The sequence below is a fragment of the Petaurus breviceps genome, unplaced genomic scaffold, assembly GCF_028583685.1.
Source record: "Petaurus breviceps papuanus isolate PSGF00001 unplaced genomic scaffold, PetGlider_PUasm1.0 186, whole genome shotgun sequence".
Classification (NCBI taxonomy): Eukaryota; Metazoa; Chordata; class Mammalia; order Diprotodontia; family Petauridae; genus Petaurus; species Petaurus breviceps.
In genome coordinates, this window is record NW_027185798.1 from 7,319,037 (window position 1) to 7,343,491 (window position 24,455).

The 24,455-nt window shown below is 46.8% G+C and overlaps 1 protein-coding gene across 3 annotated transcripts in view; it reads right to left on the reverse strand.

Moving 5' to 3' along the window:
• Positions 1-24,455, reverse strand: part of POR (cytochrome p450 oxidoreductase) — a 203,683-nt gene that overhangs the window by 11,351 nt on the left and 167,877 nt on the right. For all 3 annotated transcript variants that reach the window (XM_069089463.1, XM_069089464.1, XM_069089465.1), the window contains 4 exons: positions 8,707-8,755; positions 8,004-8,132; positions 1,700-1,849; positions 550-674 (listed from right to left, as the gene is read on the reverse strand). In XM_069089463.1, coding sequence (XP_068945564.1) covers positions 550-674; positions 1,700-1,849; positions 8,004-8,132; positions 8,707-8,755 — 453 coding nt within the window. The remainder of the gene's footprint in view (positions 1-549; positions 675-1,699; positions 1,850-8,003; positions 8,133-8,706; positions 8,756-24,455) is intronic.

Genomic DNA, 24,455 nt, shown 5'->3' on the forward strand with positions numbered 1-24,455 from the left:
TTGATAATTATGCCTGTATACTTTGAGGTTCAGGGTGCTGACCTTTTTCCCCTGAACAAGGTAAACGATATATGTCTGACTGATTAAAGTAAGCTTGTTAACCCATTTTGAGTTGCTTTCCTTTATCAAAGCAGATCCAAGAACCTGTATGGGCAGCAAACCCTGAGGACGCACTTGGGGTGCTTGCTGCTACAGGGGGTTACTTCCTAGGTCGTGGGGTGCCAAGCTGTAATGTCTAGGAACGAGGCCAGCCAGTGGCCACAGCCAGGCCTCTAACTGAACGCATGTGCCCCTTCGGAGCCCCTGGCTCTCAGGTGGCCAAGACAAAGGGAAAGTAAGAAAGGGCTGCCCGTAAAAGCTGGAGGGGCAGCAAATGCCAGTGAGGCTTCAGCACAGGCACAGGGGCAATCACCCTGATGCACACAAGGGGCCTGGGAAGAGATTGGATGGAGCCGGCGCCCCCTGTGCTCCTCACCACTCCTCACAGGGGCTCCAAGCTCTGCCAGCCCTGGTCACAGGCCTCCCCAGGCTGGCTCTGGGCTTACTCACTTCCCATCGTCATCCCCCAAGCCCAGCTCAAATATCCGCTGGGCGCCCAGCTGCTCCAGCCTGCTGTCCACATATTTCCCCATCGCATTGAAGTGTTCATACGTCTTATTCCCAAGAGCAAACACCTGCAGAGAGAAAAAAGAACAAAAAGGCTTCATCCTGGGGCCTCCCGAATTCTGTACCGGGGAGGGGGGGTGGCAGGGAGTAAGGACGGGCGTCAGCAGAGTTCGGCTGTGAGAGCGATGGGACAGCTTTCCAATCTGAACCTCCATGACAAGACTCTTGGCTGCTATGTGACATATACGAAATGATCAGACAAGGCTTTCATGCCGGAGGTGAAATTTATGGAGAAGGAAACGAATCATCACGGAGATCACTTTTGGTCCCACCCAAGATGGCCAGCAGTCAAAGGTTAAAGGCAGGCCCTGACACCCCTTTGCTTCCTAAATGCCCCTCAAAGAAAAGGCAGTTCATGATCTGTCTGGACGGCCCCCTCTGCTCCTCAGCTGTTCCCATTGTGAGGGAAGTGTCTGTTTCCTTGTGGCTCCAAACAGGGCCCCCCAGCAGTGGTCCTTGACCCAGGGAAACCCTCTTCCCTCAGGTCTAGAGTCTGTGAGCCCGCAGGACTCCCCCTGAGGTTCCTAACCCTGGATGCTTGTACCAGGCAGATTGAAATCTCTGCACAGCTTTGACTTGTGCCCCCCATGGGCGTTGCAGGATGGGTTTCTATGAGAGGCTGTTCCAGGTGCTCCCCAAGATCAAGACCTTGCATATAAACAAGCTGCCTGTTGGCTGCCTCCTCCTCCCTCACAGCCCTCTCCGGTGCACCTCTCACACATGGTGGGGGATCACCTGAGGAAGATGCAGACAAGGTGCCACTCATCTCCCTTCCAGGCGCTGGCCTAGGCATCGGGGGGAGCTCAGAGTCCCTTCTGCCAACAGCAACATCAATGACTGCAGTGATGACAAGGGAACGCTGAACCACTGTTTTCCAAACAGTGCTGGACTCTGGCATCCCAGGTCAGCCAAGGTGGGACAGCAGGGCTCCGCAGCTTGGGGGGTGACACATATAGCCAAGGGCCCCAGAGTGCCTCGAGTCCAGCCTACAGGCACTCAGGGAATAGTGAGAATGAAAGGGGGGACAACTCACCGCAAATTTGACACCAGAGAGATCAACATCTGTCTCCTGTAACCAGTCATAGAAGTCCTGGGCATTGTCTGTGGGGTCCCCCTCCCCGTAAGTGGCCATGCAGAACACCGCCAGGGCATTATCTATTTCTGGAAGGCTGCTCAAATCCGCCTGAGGAAAGAGGAAGGAGAGTCAGGGTCAATGATGCAATGGCCAAGTGTCAGGTAGGAGCTCTGTGTGCCTAGGAAAGTGCAGCATTTGCCCAGACAACACCTAGTGACTGAGAATTGAAAGAGTTGGGTAATCCATACCAAAATTTTTACATTCGAATGAATTATGTCCTTCAAAGTAGTCACCTCAGAAGGCCAGACACTTATTCCAGTGATGCTCAAGACCCTCCTGGAACTCCTCCTATAACCAGTTTTTGGTTCATACAAGAAAATCCATTTTGAATCCAGGTAATCTGCCTGGGTTCAGCAGACCTGGGTCTACATGGGGCAGCTTTTGGAGAAGGAGAGAGAGACAGGGAGAGGGAATGAATGAGAGGGAGAGGTGGGAGGGCAAGGCTGACTTACAAAGATACAACCTGAATAGTACTGAGAATATTTAAAACAAGGTTCTAAGATCAGGGATTCTTAACAGGGCAGAGTATCCAGAACAAGATCAGAGAATACACTTGTCCAGAGATATGCTAATCTAAACTTGGAATTCAAAATGGAGGGAGAGGAGAAAACTAGGCAGGTACAATGACCCACCAGCCACCGGAGCGAGGGGCTTAGCAATGATGAAAGAGGTAGAAATGCCCCATGTGACTTCAAATGTCCACAGAAAAATGACTCGAACACTGGCACCCACTTCAGTGACCTGGAGAGGCAGAAACACTGCCATGCCCTTGCAGGTGGGGACACCCGAGCCTGCTGGGAAAAGGGGGCAGGCTCTACAGATCAGAGAGAGGCCCTCTGCCATGGAAATCTACAGCGGACAGGAAGCAAGAACAGCAGAAAACTTGAGGGGAAGACCACCAGAAAGAGACCAGGTGGCCCACAGAGCATCGAAGCTAGGGAGAAAGACAAAACTGGCCAGAGGCACGTGGCAGGTGTGACCTCGGTGGCAGCTGCCTAGAAACTGCAGCCTATAAACTCAGAATAATGAGCCCTTTAAGGGACATAGCATGCTTTTCCCTCCAAAGTCTCTCTTTGCTAAAAGCAAAGCACCTAAAAAACTTTCTGCCTCACCTTGCTAATGAGAAGCAGCTGCTGGAGTGGGCAGAAAGCCAGCCTCAGAGTCATGAAGACCCAGGGTGCAACCCTGCCTTGGACCCATCCTGATTGTGTGACCCTGGGCAAGTCCCTGGGCAGCTTCCCAGGAGTGTATAGTTCAGAGAAAATGCCAATCTGCACTGGTGAAGGAACAGGCCCAGTTCTTCTACATAGCCCTGCCTGGCTAAGATAATTTCATCTTTCAGAAGGCTTAGGAAGCAGAAGTGTCATTTGGAACTATAGTGCCTATCTCTTTAGAGCTCAGGACACTTTAGAAGGATGCACTGGGCACAGTCAAGAGAATCCTAGACTTTAGGAAAGTGAATTTCATAGTTTTCAAAAATGTTGTCCCATAATCTGAAATTTTGAAAAACCATCCAAAGCATCTCAACAGCCATGGGAAGCTTTGATGAATGAAATCCTATTGATTAAGCAGCAAATTAATTTTTTTAAGGAAGAAAGGAGAAGGTGCCAAAAATCTGATTTGGCTACAAGGACAGCATCCCAACTTTCATTTAAAATTTTAATTTAAAATGTTTCTTTTTGGTTCCATATTCTCTCTCTCCCTATCTCCTTCCCCTCCCTTGAGAAGGCAAAAAATACAATCCCCATTATACACATGTAGTCATGCAAAACATTTCCACATTAGCCATGTTGCCAAAAAAAAAAAAGTGAGAAAAATAAATAAAGAAAAAATTCTACTTCTATTTGCACTCAGAAGCCCTCAGCTCTCTCTCTGGAGGTGGGCAGCATTTTTCTTTTTTTTTTTCTTTTTGGAGGGCAGGGCAATTGGGGTTAAGCGACTTGCCCAAGGTCACATGGCTAATAAGTATTAAGTGTCTGATATCGGATTTGAACTCAGGTCCTCCTGACTCCAGGGCTGGTGCTCTATTCACTGCGCCACCTAGCTGCCCCAGTGGGCAGAATTCTTCATCAAGGGTCCTTTGGAATTATCATGGATCACTGTGTTGATCAGTTACCAAGAACTTCTTTCACAGGTGGTCATCATTATAATATTGCTGTTTCTATGTAGACTATTCTCTTGGTTCTGCTCACTTCACTCCTTATCATATAAATCTTCCCAGGTTTTTCTGAAACTATCCCCCTTCAACATTTTTTTATAGCACTGTGGTATTCTATCACAATCATCTACCACAACTTGTTCTCCAATTAATGGATAGGCATCCCTTCAGTTCACAACTCTCTGCCACTACAAAAAGAGCTGTGAAAAAGTGTTTTTATACAGTGGACCAGCTGGGTAGCTCAGCAAATCAGCCTCAGACACCTACTAGCCGTGTGACCCTGAGCAAGTCACATAACTTTTGGCTGCCTTAATCCCTAGAGAAGGAATGGACAGCAGTGGTGCACTATGGCCCACAGGGCCATGAAGAATTGGACAGGGCTGAGATTTGGAAAAAAGTGCTAAGAACAAAAAAGGGCCTTTGTGAACCATGTGTTGAGTAAGAGAAAAACAGGCAAGAGAGAAATAAGGGAAACGCACAAAGCTATTTTAAATGTTTGGGACAAGAAATAATGGAGAGAGGAAAGCTGGTACTAGCAACATTTATTTGGTTTCTGTTTTTTTCTAGTAAGGAGAACAATCTTCAGAACAGGAAGTTTAAAATCAAAATGGTCAGGTGACTACACAGTTGGCAAAATAAAAGATGCCCTCAACGAATCTGAGTCACCAGGCCTGAGAGTGCAAAAGAAAGACAGGAGCTGCCTTGCTACCAGCAACCTCTCAGGAACCACGAAGAATAAGAGAGTGACCCAAGGAAGAGAAAGGAGTGCCCGCCGTGCCAGTTTGCATAGAGAAGGAAGCACATCCTTAAAGCTCTATGCCAGTGAACCTTGAATGAATTCCTAGCAAAATCTCAGGACTGCTCAAAGATATGATTAGTGAGCATCTGGAAAGGAGAGTGGTGATCACTATAAGTCAGCATGGCTCCCAGAAGAACAAGTCATACCAGACCAACCTCATTTCCTTTTTAGAAAGGATTACTAGACTACACATCAGAAAAATTCTGCATTTCATTTAATTTCAGAAAAGTTTGATAAAGTTTAGATTCAACAAAGTTGTTCATGTCATCCCTACTGACAGGATAAAGAGCTAGGTTCTGAACAGTTACATGGACTGTGAACCAATTAAACAGGGGTATCCAAAGAATGGCCATCAATGTCAACCTCAAAGGAAATCTCCCCAGGAGAACAACAATGAGCAGGAAGGAGAAGGGGTCAATACTTTACACAGGAGCACAAAAGGCACACATTCATTAAATGCATGGATAATATAAAACTGGTACCACAAAATAAGACACTGGTTGACAGAACAAAGATTTTAAAAGATCTCCACAGGTTAGAATTATGACCCAAATCTAATGATTTTAAATTTAATAGAGACAAGGTCATCTTACTCCATTGCCAAGAGCTGTGGCTGTTGAGAAAATGAAAATATGTTCTCAAAGAGAAAGAATACAGGAGCAACCCTCTTTTGGTAAGGAAGAGACATTGCTGATACCTATTATCTCAGTTGGGTTAACCATTGGGACTGGTAGTTAAAGGGAACCTTTCATTGATTCAAGTATTTATTCAGTACCTACTGTGTGTCTAGCCCTAAACTGGGAACCCAAAATCCCTTAAGAGAGCCTCTTCCTTGAAGATTTCAGAAAAACCTAGAAAGACTGATATGAACTGATGCCGAGTAAAGTGAGCAGAACGAGAACATTGTACACAGTAACAGCAACACTGTGTGATGACCAATTCTGATAGACTTAGCTCTTCTCAGCAATGATCTAAGACAACTCCAAAAGATTCACAATAAAATATACTATCCATATCCAGAGAAAGAAGGATGGAGTCTGAATGCAGATTGAAGCAGACTACTTTCTTCTTTGTTTTTTCTTTCTCATGGCTTTCCCTTTTGTTCTGATTCTTCTTTTACAACATGACTAATGTGGAAATAAGTTTAATGTCATTGTACATATACAGCCTATATCAGATTGCATGCAGTTTTGGGGAGGGAAGGGAGAAAAAATTTAGAACTCAAAATCTTATAAAAGTAAATGTTTAAAAACTAGAAATAGGGGTGGCCAGGTGGCTCAGCGAGTAAGAGCACCGGCTCCAGTGTTGGGATGACCTGGATCAAATCCGGGCTCAGATACTCAGCACCACACCCAGAAATAACTGGCCGTGTAACCTTGAGCAAGTTACTTAACCCCGATTGCTTAAAAAAAAAAAAAGCTAGAAATAGACAAATACATTTAACTTTTTAAAAAGAGAGAGCCTCTGCCTTCAAATTCAAATTGAGCTGAGAAGTACGGAAATTAGTCTGCTAGGACAGAGTATATGTACTGGGTAGTCAGGGCACATAGGGCCAGAAGAATGGGTTAAAGGCTAAAAGGAGGATTAGGCTAAGGAAGCTAGACTTGCCCTTGGGAACAGGTAGGAACCTCTTCAGGTTTCTGGGCAGGGGAAGGCACATGATCAGGAGTGTGTGTCTGGAAGATTCACCTGGCAGCAAAGAGTCCATAGAATCCCACATACACCCTGGTCTAGCACTACAGAAATCTGAATAAGTTACAGCAAATGATTGTGATGGAATACTATTGTGCCATAAGAAGTGATGAAAGGGATGGTTTCAGAGAAACCTGGGAAGACTTGTATGCACTGATGCAGAGTGAGGGGAGCAGAACCAGGAAAACAATTTATACAATTAATAGTAAGCTCAAGACAAAAGCTTTGAAAGATTTCAGAAGTAGAGTCTGAATGCTGCCTGAAGCAAACTTTTTTTTTTTGGCCTGTGTTTTCTTTCACAATATGAGTAATATGAAAATATATTTTGCCCAATGGCACATGAATAACCAATATCAAATTGCTTGCCTTCTCAATGAGCTGGGAGGGTAGAGGGAGAGAGAAATTTGGAACTCAAAATTTTTAAAAATGAATGTTAAAAGTTTTTACATATAGTTGAAAAAAATATTAAAAAGAAAGAAAGATTTCAGAACTCTTATCAATCACCAATCATGATTTCAGAATACTGATGAAAAATGTTTCCAATCTCCGGCCAAAAAGGATACGAACTCAAGATACAGAATAACAAATATATTTTTGGGCATGGCCAATGTGGGAATTTGTTTTGGTTGGCCATGCATATTTGTTACAAAGGCCACAATGAGGGCCTTCCTTTCTCCCTCTCCCCCAAAAAAAAGAGAACAGAAGGAATCACAGTTGTAAGAGGACAATTCTGAAATTTACAGATTGAATTGATCATATACTTCAAGAAAAACAAACTCTACATAAAAGAGACTCAGGTTCCTGAACAATCTTCTTCTGTTCCACAGTGTCTATGGAAATTTGATTTGCTATTTGTTAAGTTCAAAATAAAACAAAATGAAAATAAAAGCTGACCCTGGCAGATCCCTTGTGGGCAGCTTCCCTCTCCAGGGCCTGCAGGGCCAAGGGTCAAGTGCCTCTGTGGGATTCAGAGTTGAGGGACCTGGGTTCAGATCCTGACCCTCAGGCAGGTTGGGGGCCTCCTGGATCTCAAAGCACAACCATGTCGTCTATTTCCTCCCATAGAGACTCAGGTTTTACCTTCTTAGCAGCCTTCCTCCCACTCTCAAGTCAGAGCATTCAGGGAAGCTACTTTCAGCATCCCCATGGACTGGGAGAGGGACATCTTGACATTCCTGCCTCAGCCTTACTGGAAACCTCCACAGAGAGTCAGTGACTCTCCTTGGACTCCTCTGTTGCAGTCATCGGGCAAAGTGCCATCCTGACCACTTTGTGAGCTCTTGCAGCATGAAGAATGTCAAAAGCCAGGCACTGAAGGGTGATAGGGTGCTCCTTCTGGCCTAACAATGCAACTCTGGTCCCTTGAGCACAAGAAGGGAAAAACACTCTATCTTGAGTCTTGCTAGCACTACAGGGATTTGTCCTTCGTGTTCTCATGACTGAGAGAGGTTGTCTCACTCAGCCCTTAGCATGCAAAGCCCTTCTATTTATGTTCCCAGGAATCGTGTGATGCATTAAAGATGCCTCTGGGAGCAGGCAGAAACACAGCTCACCAAGTCGTACTCCTCAGGGTCAGCAGCCATGCCCCTCATTCCATAACGGTGCGCGTCTTTGGCCAAACGGTTAGCAAATTCTTCAGCGGTGCCCGTCTGGGAGCCGTAAAACACAACGATGTTCCTGCCCTTTGGGAAGGCACATGAACACACGTTAGACAGAAAGCAGAAGGGACGGTCCTTGACTGTTGATTAAGCCAAGACTAATGGAGAACAGTTCAGGCTGCATGTTCTGGGACATTTCCTCTTTCCCTTTTCCCCTCATGTTCTCCCCTAAATTGCCACTGAAATGAACTTCTCTTGTATGAAAGAACCATGCCCTACAAAAGCAATCAAGTATGTGAGCAAAGAACATTATCAAAAAACCTCCCCTGATGACAAAATCCCTCACCTAAGTGACTTTACGATCTATTTGGAGACTCAGACAAGGATAAATAAAGCACAGGGAAAGTCAAAAAGCAATACATGATTGAGTGCCAATGGACGACAGACACAAGCTATTGCCGAGGAGGCACAGATCCAAATGTGTGCCATGGGGAGGTCAGTGTGTCTCAGGCTTCATCCTCCTCCTCCCTCCTCGGCTGCTGAGGACAGCCCCTGACACAGACGCCACACTCAGCCCTCCCTTCTGCTGTCTGCTCGAATGTCAAATACTCAAGAAGGTTTAAATCCAAAATCAAGAAACAAACAAAAGAAGCCTCACCGTTTTCTTCATCTTCTCCACAAAGCTTCTGTCTTTGACCGTGGAGGCTCTGAAAAAGACAAATGTCATCAGTAGGCATAGGATGAATTAATAGGTGCTTTTATTCGTTGTCCTTTACAACTGGTCGTCATTGAAAGAGACACAGGACTCAGTAAGAGAGCCCCTAAACACTTATTAAGCCCCTACTATGTGCCAGGTGCTGTGCACTGGGGACAGTCCCTGCCCTCAAGGAGCTCCCAGTTTCCTCAAGGAACTCTCAAACAGTATCCAGAATGAAGGACATGAGAGTCTCACTGTGACCAAGTACCATCTGGCCTATGTACTCACAATAGGTGGTCAGGATGGTGGAAGGACCTGAGACCAAGCCATTCAAGGATCAACTTAAGGAACCCTAGCGCTTAGACTGGAGAAGAGGCGATTCAGTGGGGGCCTGAGGGCTGCCTTCAAGCACCTGAAGGACTGTTATGTGGAAGAGGATGAAATAGACTTGTTCTACCGTGTTTCCCCGATAATAAGCCCTCCCCCGAAAATAAGCCCTCCCCTTACTGTGTAAGATTCCTCTAAAATAAGCCCTCCCCCGAAAATAAGCCCTATTGAGATTGCTGCTGTAGTGAAGGTGATCCCCTGCGCTACACGCTACATTACAGTACCCTCTGTATGCACCATTCCCCCCCCGGGGTGAAACGCACGCCGCGCTCCAAGCTGCATCCAATCAGAGCTGCAGCAGTGAGCGCGTCATCCTGTTCTTCCCCAGTGATTTGCTTGCTGGCACCATTGAGAGCAGTGCCACGGAGGAGAGCTGAGGCAGGACAACATAAGCCCTCCCCTGAAAATAAGCCCTCTGGTGTTTTTCTTTCCAAAAAAATTAATAAGACAGTATCTTATTATCAGGGAAATACGGTACTTGGCCCCGGGGGCAGAACAAGGAGCAGCTCATTCAAAGGGCTTCCTTGCTAGCAGTCTTGATCATTGAGTCAGATTCTGAAGGCTGAAACAGCACAAGTGGTTGGCACACGGAGCTGGCTGGAAAGACGCCTTAGGTGTCTGATGACTCTGGATCAGAGCCCTCTTTGCAGCCTCTTCACAGACTCTAGTTAAAGACCTAGGAGGGAACGGGAGACCCACTGCCTCTCCAGGACACTTATTTCACTCTTGAACATCTTTAATTATTAGCAAGGAAGCTCTTCCTCAGCATGCCACTTGGACAAGCACTTCTGTAACAGACACTCTCAGAGAGCAGTCACCACATCTCCCCCAATCCCTCTCTTCTTCAGGTATCAGTTCCTCTGATTCCTGCAGCTGCCCAAGTCCTTTCAGGTGTTCCCTTACTAGGTCAGACTCTTGAGGCATCATCTCGGTCCTCTTCCTTTCCACACGATCCCTCCTGACAAGTCTGACAAGCACAGCATTTCCCCTTGAGGGGTGGGCAAGCCTACACATGGCTTATTGGAAGCTGACAGCCAATGCTACAGGCTCAGTCCTCAGGGTCCTTTTAGCATGAGCTAATGTTTAAAGGGCTCCAATCCTGAACCCAAAATCTGATTCTTCAGTCAACGGCATCTGCCATGTTGGTTTCCTCACATCATTCTGACTCATTAAAAGCTTTTTTTAAAAAATGCTGCCAGGGTGGCTAGGTGGCACAGTGAATAGAACACTGCTCCTGGAGTCTGGAGGACCTGAGTTCAAATCCGGCCTTAGACACTTAAGACAAAACTAGCTGTGTGACCTTAGGCAAGTCACTTAACCCCAACTGCCCTGCCTTCCCCCATCCAAAAAGCAACAACAACAAGAAAAATGCTGCCATCTGTAAGTGTAGTATTCTTATTTAATCACATGGGACCAAGCATAGAGCCCTGAGGCAGAGCAGCCAGACCATGGCTCCAGAATGACAGCCATCATCACTCTGGGAGTTAGAGAAACTCTATAAAACTAGTCTGTTTCTTCATTTCCTCCACTAGCACATGAAATGCCTTGCTAAATCTGTGGCCCCCTGATCGGCCTAATAATACTAGTGAGCCTCAGCTGATACAATGTTTGTAAGGCCCAGGCTTTGTATGTTGTATTAACCCTCTCTTCCTCTCACTACTTCTAAAGTCGTGGGCTTGTTCTTGGGGGGGCCACACCGCCATCTCGTGACCATCACTCAGGGGGAATACCTCTCGTCCTCAGGTACCCACGTTGCCGAGTCCTGCACAAGTTTCTGTGTTTCCATGTTTCCCGGTAATAGACAAACTACTTCCTTTTTAATCTTAATTATACTGTTAATTTGCTTAGTGATTCTTTGCTGGATCATCATAATTTCCAAATGAGAAGGAATTTCTAATTCCTTTAATAATGATCTAATTAATTTCATAATCTAATTAACAGATTAAGAAAATAAAAATGTTTATTTCTTTATAGAAGAGAGCATGTGAGAAGACACCAGCAAAGACATCTGAGAGCAGGTAGGGGCCAACCTTCATAATCTTTGGTCCGGGTTTAAGTCATGGGTAGGTGAGCAAGAAGGTGAGGCTACAGATTTGCTCCCTGAAAGAGGCAGTTAAGCTCCTCTCTGTCTCCAGCCACAGACAGAAGCCCTAATCCTGGCCAACAAGTGCGTGTAGCTGTCCATAAGGTAAAGGAGGGGGGAATGGCAGACATCTCAGCCCAAATCCATTCTCAAAGTTAGGGGGAAAAACAAAACAGAATGCCAGCAGAGTGCTCTAAGTGAATCTGCAGCAGCCTTTCATAAACAAAGGCCTGAACATTAATTAGGGACCTAAATAAACTGTTCTCAATCAAAAGAGAAGGAATGAAACATTGTCTTTCCTTAAACTCTTCAATTCCACATTCTCCATTGGGGCTACTGGGGAAGGAGGTAGGAAGAGAGGAGGACAGAGTTCGCAAAGTGATGGGTCTGAATCTCATGTTTTTAAAATGAATCTTATAGACTGGAGGAAGTAGGACGGTCCCCACAAGACTTTGGGCACCAGTCCAGAAGCTCGCACTTCATTCATGAGGGGATGATTACAGCTGCCCAAATAGAACCCACGTCTCCAGAGTGAAATGCCTGCAATTCTTCAGGTAGATTAGCAGCCACCAGTGCTGTTTTAAGGTCTTTAGATTTAAATAACTCTACAAAAGCCCCAGAGAGGAAAAGAGAGGGACATTTCCCAGTGAGGAACCACTGACTCACTGCGCTTTACTCAGCTGAAACTCCAGGGACTCAAGTACTGCAGATCCCTGGAACAGAGGCATGCTGCAACTAGCAAAGATCCCAGGGGATGGCAGGGGAATTGGGGCTGTTCTCTATTTTTTTCCTACAGGCTCATTTCCCTAGTAGCTTGGGATCCTGCCAATGTCATAAAAAATGGGTTCTTTCAGATGTCACCATTTTTGTCAAAAGTACAATTTTCCTGGGTACCTAGGGTTGGATGCTTGGAGGCCAGCTCTGATTCTTCCTTGTTTCTTACCCCTCTACATTCCTCTGGTCAGATACCCCAAACCTGTGAACTGATCCTTTACATTGTCCCATGTCTAGCCATCCCTTTTTTTGATGCCTATGGCTAGAACTTGGTTCAGGCACTTAGCTCCCACTTTGCAGCACTGAAATGACCTCAGGCTTATTATTTCTCCCCTACAAGGCACCAAGGTTCTAAACAATGGTGGCCCTAGTCATCTGCCAGTAGTGTTGGGATCTCAATAATTACTTTTAAATTCAATTCAGTAAAGGCCTGCCCTTTGGAAGCTTAGATATATATATGGAACATTTGTATTGGCATAAATGGAAACCACCTACTTAATATCATTGTACTGAAAAGGCCTTTTTAAATTCAAGTCCACAAGGACTTTTCAAACACCTGCCATATATGGCAGGCCCAAGAGGGGAGGTGGAGTAGAAAGCCTGACTGGGATCAAGTACACAGCCCCACTTGACAGATGCAGAAGCAGAAGCTGAGAGAGGTTCAGTGACTTGCCCAGGGTCATACCTGGTCTTCCTGAGGCTAAACCTGGAGTAGAGAGGCACAGAAGCACTACCGAGTCCCTCCAGCCTCCTATTCGCCTCTGGCTTCCACAGAGGGGAAGACTAGGGAAGCTATGCTGCTGCTGTGGTCAGCATGGCCCAGTGGGCAGCACCACTGACCTCTTGCCAGGGCTTTCAGTCACTCGTTTCCTCGTTTCATCTCCTTTCTGCACACTGAAGGAAGGTCTACAGCGGCAGCCCTTGTGTATTATAACCCCCCAGAGGCTTTTCTGTAGCACACACAACCTGACTCAGCACCAAATCAGCTTTCTACATGCCATAAAGGCAGGATTCTTTAGTATTAGAAATAGATACACTTAGGAAGAGTAAGATGAAAAAGTGGCCCCTGTGTGTTATAGGAGATGGCCACCTGCCTTGGCATCCCTCATCCCAGCTTTTAACAACTAGCTCATCTCAAGGTAGTAGAGCTGGAGGGAATTTCCTGCACCCCTAAAGGTCCAATTTATGCAATTCTGCCATCAAGGGCAATCTCCCAGGCGGCATCCAAACAATGAACACAGCAAAGGCCCTGCCTGATCAAAACAACATTGAAGAAAGTGGAGAATGTGCTTGAAGCCAAGAAAAGACTCCTTCAGGGAGTTCACCCTAGTGACTGGACCTCCCTGAACTTGGGCACAGGGAGACCCTGGCAGGCAGTTCATCTGCCCTTTTCCACAACAGCAGGGCTGCTCTGTGTGGCCCCAGCCCAGGCCTATCTTGGGGGCTGAGCTCACAGGGGTCTGCTCTGTTTACCTGGGCCTCCAAGGTTGGCACATCACTACTTCTGGGGCCCAAGGTGACCTGCCTGCAGTGACTGCCCTCCTGAGTACAGATAAGAGCCTGGCCACTCTGCCTCTGTCTACTGGGATTCCTATCTCTGCTCTCTCAGACGCTCCATGAACTAGGACATCATTTTATTACAATCTAATACTATTTGAGACACAGATAATGATGCTATTGTTTGTACCGCCATGGTCTCAGCTGAATGAACCTGTGATTTCACATGCCTGCTGGTGAGCAGCTTCCCCCCATCAAAGATGGGTACCTTGTCTGAGACACACTCTTAGAGTGAGTGGCCCAAGAGCACCAAAACTGCCCAACATCACCCAGACAGGAGATGTTGAGGGCCCAGGTCTTTCTGAGGTCAAGGCCAGTACACGGCCATTAGAGAGAGCCCACAGCCTCTCGCTGCTAGATTCAGAGGGAACAGAGGAATAAGACAAGTTCTTGTTCTCATCTTGTTCAAAGTTTTCTATAACACACACACACGTACACACACACAGACACACACACACACTGACACACAGACACACACACTGACACTTACACACACACGCTGACACACGCACAGACACTCACATACATACACTGACACACACACACACAGAGTTTGTTTCTTTTATATGTTAATAACAGAAGTTTATGGTTTCCTGCCCAATCCTTTTTTATTCTTGCTTGTCTACATGAATGTTTTTGTTGACACGCTAAGTTTAGAATAAGACACAGGCAGGCACTTTGGTCACCACAACTCCCATCCAGCCAATCCTGCCTCAAAGGTTCAAAGGTCTTTCTCTGGGACTGCACCAAGCAGCCACATCCAACTGTCTAAGTACCCACTTCATTTACTTATATATATATATATTTATATTTATAACACAGATTCCTCCAGAGGATACATTTTTCTTGTTTTTTTTTCTGATAGCCATAGGATGAGGAAGAGAATAGTGCCCTGCTGTTAAAAAGCTGAGAACTTCCTAGGGATTACTATTTCCACCTACATCAGTTGGCTAAGACTCCAGTGGGCTTAAGGGCAGTGAAAAAGGGAAACCGAGTCCCCTACTGTCCCCACTCCAGCTACTGCCTTCTGGAAGGATAATGTCCTCAGAGGTCATTAAGCTTGGTTCCCTTAACTTTACAGATGAGGAAACTCAGGAGCAGGGAAGCCAAGGGACTTGCCCGGGTTACCTGGAGGGTCAGTACCAGAAGTGGGAGGTGAAAATGGGTCCTCTGACTCTGGATGCAGGATTCTGTCTACTGTACCCTGGGCAAGGGGCTAATTAAAGGTGCCAACACCTTCTTCCTTAAAGGGAAGCAGCTTACAGGGGGGGAAAATGAATTCTAACACTTGCTGGTCCTTTCTCCCAAGAGGAGGCAAAAACAATTGCCTTCATCTCCAAGAGAGGACTCTATCTCTTAGAGTCATGGACAGATAAGTGCTTTCTGGGTACCAGGCACACCCTGCTCTCCAGGAGCTCCCATTCTAATACAGGAAGACAAAGCATAAAGAAAAGCAGGAAGTTCATGACCACTGGATTATAACTAGGGCTGGGAAGGCCTTTGGTGGGTAGCTGGCCAAACTTCATCTTACAGATGAGGAAAATGAAGCTCAGGAAAGCTGACTCACTCAAGGTTATACATGAGCAGTAAGCTTTAGAAGCAAAATTTGAACCCAAGTCATCGGACTCTGAAGCCAAGGCTATCTCCACTGCAACAGGCTGCCATTCCACAGCAAACAAAATCCATTCTGGCTTCCCTGGCATTGCCAACACCGACTGGGCATCTGTGGCCTTCAGGGCACTGTATGCATACACCCAGGGATAAGAGACGGGTCTTGCCCACAAGCGTCATACAGTCTGGCTGATGAAGAGAGGACATACAAGTAAAAGGAACTGAGAAGCAGGATGGAAGGGAAGAACTAGAGGATGAGAATCAGGAAACCTGGGCTCGAATTTCTGCTGTGCCAATGGTACAGATGGTGCTTGGACTTGGAATCGGGAAGACCTGAATTCGAATCCTGGTTCTGACATCCACTATCTGTGTGACAAGGGGCAAAGTATAGAACCTCTCTAGCCCTGGTTTCTTCATCTATGAAACGAGGGGGTTGGATGAGATCAATTTTAAGTCCCTCCTAGTTCAGATGTATTTTTAACTCCATGATTCAAAATAAAATTTTTTTTTAAAGACCACAGATTGCTAGTTGGAGGAGACCTCAAGAGGCCGTCTGACTCATCCCCTCATTTTGCAGAGGGGGTCAAACAATCTGCGCAAGGTCATGTAGGTAGCAACCATTTGAGGCAGGATCAGCATCAGAAGCAGTGTCCTCCACTGGACCATGTGGCCTCACGTCTCTAAGTGTTCTGGACAACCTTCAATAGACTTCCAAAATAAGCTCTTAACATTTTTCTTATGCCAGGTCACACGGAGATAGAAACCACCAAAGGAAGAATTTGGTTCCAGATACAGATAAGACCATTTGAGGTAGGGTCCCTTCCCTCAGGTGTGTGAAAAACTTTTCTTAGGCCAGAGAAAAAGAGAAATAGTCTGTTACAATTTTCCAAAGGGAGGAGGGGGTTCCTAGTGATGGGGTTGGGAGTGAGGCCTGCCAAGAACAGAAGAAACGAACCAGGCCCTGGGGCTCTGTTCCTGCCGCTCCATCCCCCAGTCTGGCTTAGCTGATGCCCACATCTGTGTTCTGGAGCCAGACTGCGGGCCTGGGGAAGCCACTGCACAGAGCTCAGTCTGGCCTTCTTGTTCTGTCAGCTCTCTCGCTCTGCCTGTTGCTCAAAGCAAAGGCTGAAAACCTCCCAGACATGGCTTTGGTTCCCTAAACACAGCACGCTCTCCAAGCCTGTGGACAATTGCTTCCAATCAAGGAGGAAGTTTAGCAGCACATTTAAGCAATCCTTCCACGTCTGGTTTAGCTAAGACTGTTAGGAATAGGGGGATGTGGAACTGACCTTCCCAGGCTGGAATCCTCCTGCGGTACAGAGTACGCACACCCCATGGCCGCAAGCACACCACTCCAATGCACCAAAGGAATAGGGATGCTACAGCTCTTGAAAAGGGCCCGAGAAGGGACGGTCAGAAACTTCTGACCTCTCCATATTTGCTGCTGCTTCTAGAGGGAAACTGGCTGGAGAGTTCCGCAACAAGTCCCAAGAGTAGTCAGTCTTCTCAAAAGTCTCGGGAAGTACTCAGAGCTCTGCCACAGAGCCCTCCAAGCCTCAGAACACAGCAACATCTGGCAGCCCCAGCAGAAAGAACTCCGGAGTCAAGAATGAAATCTCCCATGATTCCCAGCAGTTTGCACATCTCCCCCCCCCCCCTCCCTTTCTTTCATCTGTATGGAACAAGAGAGGAGAAGTATTTTCCTCCCCTATTCATGTCGCCTTGGCAACAATTTCTATCATTGACACCCCCCCCCAATTTTTTTAAAAAGAAAACCATGTAGGCTGAATGAAGCTATTGCAGACACCAAAAAGGCCGTTCTCTCCCCATGTTGCTATGGCACTGCTGTTCTTCATGAAGAAAGCCTGTATTGATCACAGCCACTGGGCTCCTTGGAATCCTATTCAATTAGGCCAGTTCCAATCTTCCCCAACACAAAACCCAGAGGAAAGAACTAAAGAAATGTGGTGGGGAGTGGGAAAGAGGATGGAGGGAAGAGGCAGAGTGCTGAGGGCAGGCCCAGAGGAACAGCCTCATCTGAGCTGGGAATAATACACAAAAAGCACCACAACCCTGTTCCTCCCCTCCCCGCCCTGCCAAGCCAGAGGCAGGCTCTGGGAAAGAAGCCCACCCACCCCCAAGCTATCAGCAGGGCTCCCTGAGTGAAACTCAGCAGCCCTCAAAATGAACTCTGCCACAGTCAAGGCTACCTGAATCTGATCTGTGCCAGGCTGGCACCTTGGGACAAGCCCTGCATCTCAATGCTTGGCGAGCAAACAAAAAAGTTTCCAATTAGAATTTTTAAGTTGGGATTGGAATTCTCTCTGGATCAACATTTTAGAAGTTCAGCTTTGTCCAACATACAAGCAGATGTTATTAGGGATGTGACTGACTAAAAGGAGGTCCCAAAAGCTTAATGAGTCATTTGGATAAACTTCAACCAAGGCCTGGTTTTTGACCTGTTTTTTCCAGCTTTCAACAATGAAGAGAGTGGCTAAAAGCTGCTAACAAATCTGCCGGTTTCAGTGCCGGGGGAATGATTTCCCTTCTGGACTTTGCTTTCCCTTCCCAGCACAGATGAGGAAAGATTACTTCTGGAAAATTCCTGCATCTGAAGAGGGGCAGCAAGCTTTCTCAACCCCCAATTCCTTTCTCAGATGTACAAGGCTTTGGTGGAACTGATGAGTCAGTGAAGGTCAACCCACTTAAAGAAGAGGTCCCAGAGAGTCTCTCAAAATGAGCTGTACACTCTAGACCACTCCACAGACTGGGCTCCCTAAAGCAAAAGAATCACCCATCTTAGGCAACAGAGGAACCTCCAAAGAGAACCTGGTCTTGCTCTCTGCCTTCAGACAGGCTTGGCACTATCAGCCCCACTTCACAGATGGGGAAGCTGTGATCCTGAGAGCTTCAAAGCCTTGTTCAGCATCACAGCCAGTCAGGAGCACGGGAACCAGAAGTGCTCGAACTTGGATTTTCCATGATGTAGTGAAAGTCCTAGTGAGGGCAGACACATGGACTGGAGAGATGACAATGGAGAAGCTGAGGGTTGGAAGGCCACTGTCCTCACAAAGCCAAGATTGAGGCAGAGTTAGACTCCAACCTTCCCTCACCTCTGACCCATCTTGTCCATCACTGGTCCCTCTGTGTCCCACAAGATTTTCAGACACTCTCACCCAGCCCCTTCACCAAGCTGTCACACTCTGCATGCATTCTCAGACCTTTTCAATGTATCACTCAGTCAGGATGACTTATACCACAAACACCAAACCCTTCATATATAAGACAGCTCTCTGGAAGGGGAAGGGGAGAATACTAAAGAAAATTATGATGATGTAAAAAAAAAAAAACCAGACATCAATAACATCTTATTTCAAAAGAAGAGAAGATTTCTGAGACTGATTGTGTTACAGCAATATTGCCAACAACATTTCTTGCTAAAAGGCCTGAAATCCAGCAGCTCCAAGGAAGAAGAAATTGCACTGCCCCTGGGGCGGGGGGGGAGGGGGGTCTTTCCTACCACCTCCAAAACTACTGGGCCCCGGACAATCTGCTGCACACCTTGGCCCCTGACTTGAGGATGTGGACTACAGTTGAGGACTCCTTGGTAGCCAACCCACTACTCCTCAGTGCTCTAGGTCAGGCCTCCAGCCCTGGGACATGTGACATATTGTGGTCTCTCCTTTTTGGATAAGGCAACTAAGTCTCCGAGAGTCTCTGCCATGCTCAGGGCTGCACAGCTATGAGGTGATAGAGAGGGAAGGAAACGGATAAAGAACTCCTCTTCAGGGACACTGAGCTACCACTCCCTGACTGGGAGGGAGGATGGAACTAGGGTTAGGGACAGCAGCCCAGGCAGTAACAAGAGAAGGTGTGGGTTCCAAAAGTTCAAGAGCAAGGCTGGGCAAAGACACTCCTGAGTGACTCCCACTAGCCTCCAAGGAGGCGGGCTGAGGGTACATGAGGATGATGTGAAAGCTGAGACAGGGGTCAGACACGCCATCCAGAGGCCATTCAGTGAGTCAGTGGCTGCCAACAGAGCCCGGTCACGCCCATGCTGCCTTTATGCATATCACCAAGTGCTTCAAAATTAGGACGAGCAGTGCTGTGGAGGAGACCACTGCATTAGGAAATGGGGGAGGCTCTTATCCCAACCCCCCCCCCACACACAACACTTCCCCATAGGGTGGCCCTGACCAAGCCTCTGACACCACTCTGACCCTTGGAAGACATGGCATCTCATTCGTCAGAAGGCTAGACAGCCAGCTGGATGTGGATCCAGGATCTCTTCCTACCCTCTGACTTGATGCCAGGGCACGAGGTAAAAGCCCCAGACAGACAGCCTGGCTCTGTACGCGAATCCTGAGCCCCCTCTCAGCTGGGAACAGCGGGTAGGTATCTCTACCTCTGGAAAGCTATGATTCTGCACAGTGAACAGAGCCAGGAAGACCTGAGTTCAAATCTAGCTTCAGACTCCTAACTATGTGATCCTGGGGAAGTCACTCAACGTCTACTTCCCTGCGCTTTCTCAGCTATAAAACAGGGATGATAACAGCACCCACCTTGCAGGATCAAAGGAAATGAGAATTGTAACGTGGGGAGCACATAAACTTAGCCTGGTAGAGTTGGCACTGCGTTAATGCAGCTATTCTTATGATCCTTATTTCGCCAGGCACAGATGCTCCCTTCTTGGCTGCAGGAGCCAGACTCCAGGAGCTATGAGGGTGGAAAGCCTCCTCCCCACATCCAGTCCTCCAGAGATGAGTCTGGATGACCTTGGAGTGTCTGGCAGTCACAGCCTTTCCAGCTCAAAAGGATGGGACCAAACCAAGACTATTCAAAGACAGCCTTGAGACCCTAGAGTGAGTCAGTAAACAAGCATTTATCGAGTGCTTACTACAGGTCAGGCACGGTGTTAAGTGCTGGAGATACAATGAAGGACCAAAGTCCAGTCCATCTGCCCTCAAGGACCTCACAGACAACATGCCAAGAATCACACATTCCAGCACCATTCAGTGCAGATGGGATGTAACGCACTCACACTGTGGGCCCTGCAGGGCTGGAAAAGGCCTCCTGCACAAGGTGAGCCGTGAGCTGGGGCTCACAGGAAGCCAGGGCAGCCAGGAGCTGGAGATTGAGAGGAAGCACAGGCCTGGGGGCAGCCAGTCCCAAGGAGAAGGGGAATGGAGTGTCATGGTGTGTAAGCCGGCATCTCTGGGGATTACAGTGTAAAATGCCCGGAAAGACAGGAAGGAGACAGGTTATAAAGAGCTTTAAAAGCCAAATAGAGGATTTTACACTGTATTCTAGAGCCAATAAAGAGCCACTAGAATTTACTGAATAGATGTTGGAGGGGACGTTGGAAAACTGGGACACCAACGCACTGTTGGTGGAGTTGTGAACTGATCCAACCATTCTGGAGAACAGTTTGGAATTATGCCCATAGGGTTATAAATAAGTGCATACCCTTTGACCCAACAATACCACTGCTAGGTCTATATCCCCAAGACATCCCAAAAATGGGAAAAGGGGACCTATTTGTACAAAAATACTCATAGCAGCTCTTTTTGTGTTGACTAAGAATTAGAAATCAAAGGGATGCCCACCAATGAGGGAATGACTAAGCAAGCTGTGGTGTATGACTGTAACAAAATATTATTGTGCTATAAGAAAGGATGAGCAGGATGATTTCGGAAACATCTGGAAAGACTTACATGAACTGATGCACGGCAAAGTGAACAAAACCAGGAGAACACTGTACACACTAACAGCAACACTGTTCAGTGAAGAACTGTGAATGATTTAGCTGTTCTCAGCAATACAAGGATCTAAGACAATCCCAAAGGGTTAATGACGAAGCAGACTATCTGCCTCCAGAGAAAGAACTGATAGTGACTGAATATAGGCCGAAACATGCGATTTTTTTTCAGTTTCTTTCATTTTTTTTCTTTTATTTCAGTCTTCTTATACAAAATGATAATATGGAAATGTTTTACATAATTGTACATGTTGCTTCCCATCTCAGGGAGGGGAGAGGAAGGGAAGGAATGATAGAATTTGGAACCCAAAACTGTAAATAAAAACATTAAAAAAAAAAAGAGTATTAAATAGACAAAGTTTTTGAGGGATTTTTTTTTCTTTAAGGCAGATTAGTTGAAGCAAAAATAAATGGGTTGCACTACTATACTATTGGTGAAGCTGGGGACTAATCCAACCATTCTGGAAAACAATCTGGAGTTAAGCTTTAAAAAAAAGTTACTGAACTGTTTGAGCCCTCTGATCCAAATCTATAGACATGGAGCCCAAAGATATCAAAGATGGAAAGGTCCCCACATACCAAAATCCTCAAAGCAGCAAAGAACTGACAAACCGCAGCACCTGGACGTGATGGCAAAAGGAGCGTACTGTAAGAAATGATCAACATGAGGACCTGAAGTGAGTGAAGCAGAGGGAAGTGAGGAGAAGCAGCCTGGCTACAACAAGGTCTGGACCCTCAGTGAGCAGGACGCTCAATGTCTGGGGGCCTCTGTGCTCACAATGCTGCAGCCTCGCTCAGACAACAACTGTGTCAGAAATATCTCAGAGGGAGCTTCTGTTCAGGGATGGACTGACCCAGGTGATCTCAGAGGTCCTTCCCAACTCAGACTCAAGGCTTCTGGCGTCTGTGCTGCTTGGTTTGGATTGTCTTTGTATTTGTTAAGAGGGGAGGCCAACAGAGGGAGAGGGAAGGAGGAAAGAAGGGGCACCTCCAAGACCATCCAGCCTGACCCATCCCTGGATGGGGGCGTGCCTCAGTGTAGTCCCCAATCAGTTCTGAACTGGCCTGAACTCCTCTAGGGAGGAAGGTCTAGGAAGGCCCCAGTCCCAACCCGGTGATGGCCTCGGATGAGGCCTCAGTCCTGATCTCAATCTCAGAGTCCGTGACATTTCACTATCTATATTAGGAGAAGTTATTTGTGTCTCCTTCCTTCCTTCTGCATAGGCCCCATCCTCACAAAGGTGACCTTGGCCTGGACGTGCCATCCTGTGTCACAGCACGGCAGGAAGCTGAAGTCTGGCCAAGAGAATCTGTGGCCCTGACATCCAGGTTTCTCATACTTTTATAAGTTAAAATCAACCTCATACCAAGAAAAAAAAAAGAATGCTGCAGAAAGTTATTAGTCCTCTCTCCTGGAGTCAATTTCTAGAAACGGGAATAACATCTCAAAGGCAGCTGTGAACATAGGTTTAAACGAAGGCTTACATCTCTTGTGCAAACTGGAACTCGAATCCCTTTTGTTAGGAAAGGATCATGGCATGGCATGATCTGGTCCCACAATGAACCTGGAAGACCAGTTGTTTTTTACAAGAGAACTCTACTGAAGATAGTTTTTTCCAAAGCAAAACACTCATTTTTTAACAAGGTTGATTAAGAAGTTGATCAATTCAGAAGAGCTTTCAGGAAACAGTCTTGTCTTTATTATTCCCCTCATACCTTCCCCAAAAGGATTTCCTATTGTTACGGGGCGAGAGAAGGACAAGTTGCACCCTAACTCTGCCTAATGAGCTCAATCTCATTCATTCCCCATGACGACAGTCTTAGACCCTTTCCTCTCCATCTCTTTCTCCACTGGCATTTCCCTTCCTTCCTTCAAACATAGCTAGACCTCCCCTATCTTTTGTTATGGCAGTAGCCAATTCAAAAACCTCTATTGACTCTCTGTTGTCCATGGGTTAAAATCCAAATTTCTCAACCATGCAGTTGATACTTTCTGTCAACAAGCTGACCTCATCCTACCTGTCCAACTTTATTTTCTGCTGCTCCCCAATGAGGATTCCCGAGTTGGCTGGGTGAGTCTCCTCCCCATCCCCCACATAAACTATGAGCACTCCTTATCCTAGGCCTCTGGTGAAGCTGTAGCAATAACTGCCTGGCCTGACCAGGCTTCTGCCCACCCTTCAGGGTCTAACTCTAACCCCTCCTCTTGGAAATGTCTTTCCCCTCTATTCTAGTGGACACCAATCTCTCCCTAAATGTTCTGAATCCTAACACCCAACTATGTGCTCCACACATCTGCCATTTCTTCACATTCTGTCACCTATACTGTTCCTTACCTGGCTCACATAGGTAAATCTGGTTTGCCAACTGGAAGGCAGGGACTCTCTCGCTCATTTTTTATTTACAGCCCCTCTGTATAGTTAGCAGAATGCTATCTATAGGCAAAGAAACTCAAATGTTTGTTGAACACATGACGATAGGAGGAATGGTGGGAGGTGGAAAGACAGGGAAGACAGCCACGGTCTGGTCCCAGGCCTGCCGGGTGAGACTGCTGCTGAGCAGTGGGGAGCCAGGCTTTCAACTGGATCTTCACCCAGCTCCTCGGGAGCTCGATGGCCAGGCTAAGTTGGTGTTTCGATCCTCAGTCGCTCCTTATGATCTGTGCCAGACTCTGCTGGCTTTGCCTTGGCAGTGAGTCATCAGAGCCATCAAGCTGGGATGCTTGAATCATTAATGCAAAAAAAAAAAAAAAAGCCTGAATTCACTTTCACCCCATTCCTGGAGGGCAGGGCTTCCCACAAACCTCTGGTTTCAAGAAAGCTGGGCAGCACAAGCATTTCATGATGTGACCACAGAGAGAAACAGTTCACCAACCTCACTGTTATCTATGACTGTCAGCAGACGTAGCAGGAAAACTTCACGTACAAGGCCAAAATACAAAGACGACTGCCGATCTTAAAAACACAGCACTCGGGGCAGAGTTCTGCCCCACAAAACAAATTCACTCTCAGTCCGGATGAAAACTCCTCAGGGGGCTTCAGAGGTTAGTGACAGGGAGAGCTGATGGCAGGGGAAGGGACAAAAAGGAGCAGACATGCCTGGTGGACAGCATGAGTCCAAACTCAGGCGACCACACCAAGAACCCAAATTCTCATAATTTCCAGGTTTCCTTCCATTCTCTAGTGCTCTGGTTTGCAGAGGAATATGGTTGTTTGGAGGAGGGGAAGGAGAAGAACAAAACCTCCAAGTCTGTGGGCTGTGAGGTGGTTACAGGTGTTCAGCCAAAACAAAAGTCGGCTTTGAACAGACTTATACTCAGTATCTAGAACACAGACCTGAAGAGACACAGAGGAGCGAGAAAAATGCTGCTGCTGCTGCTGTAAGTAGTCTCATTTTTTGTAAGAGCACCGGCTCCAGTGTCGGGATGACCTGGATCAAATCCGGGCTCAGATACTCAGCACCACACCCAGAAATAACTGGCCGTGTAACCTTGAGCAAGTTACTTAACCCCGATTGCTTAACAAAAAAAAAGAAAACAAA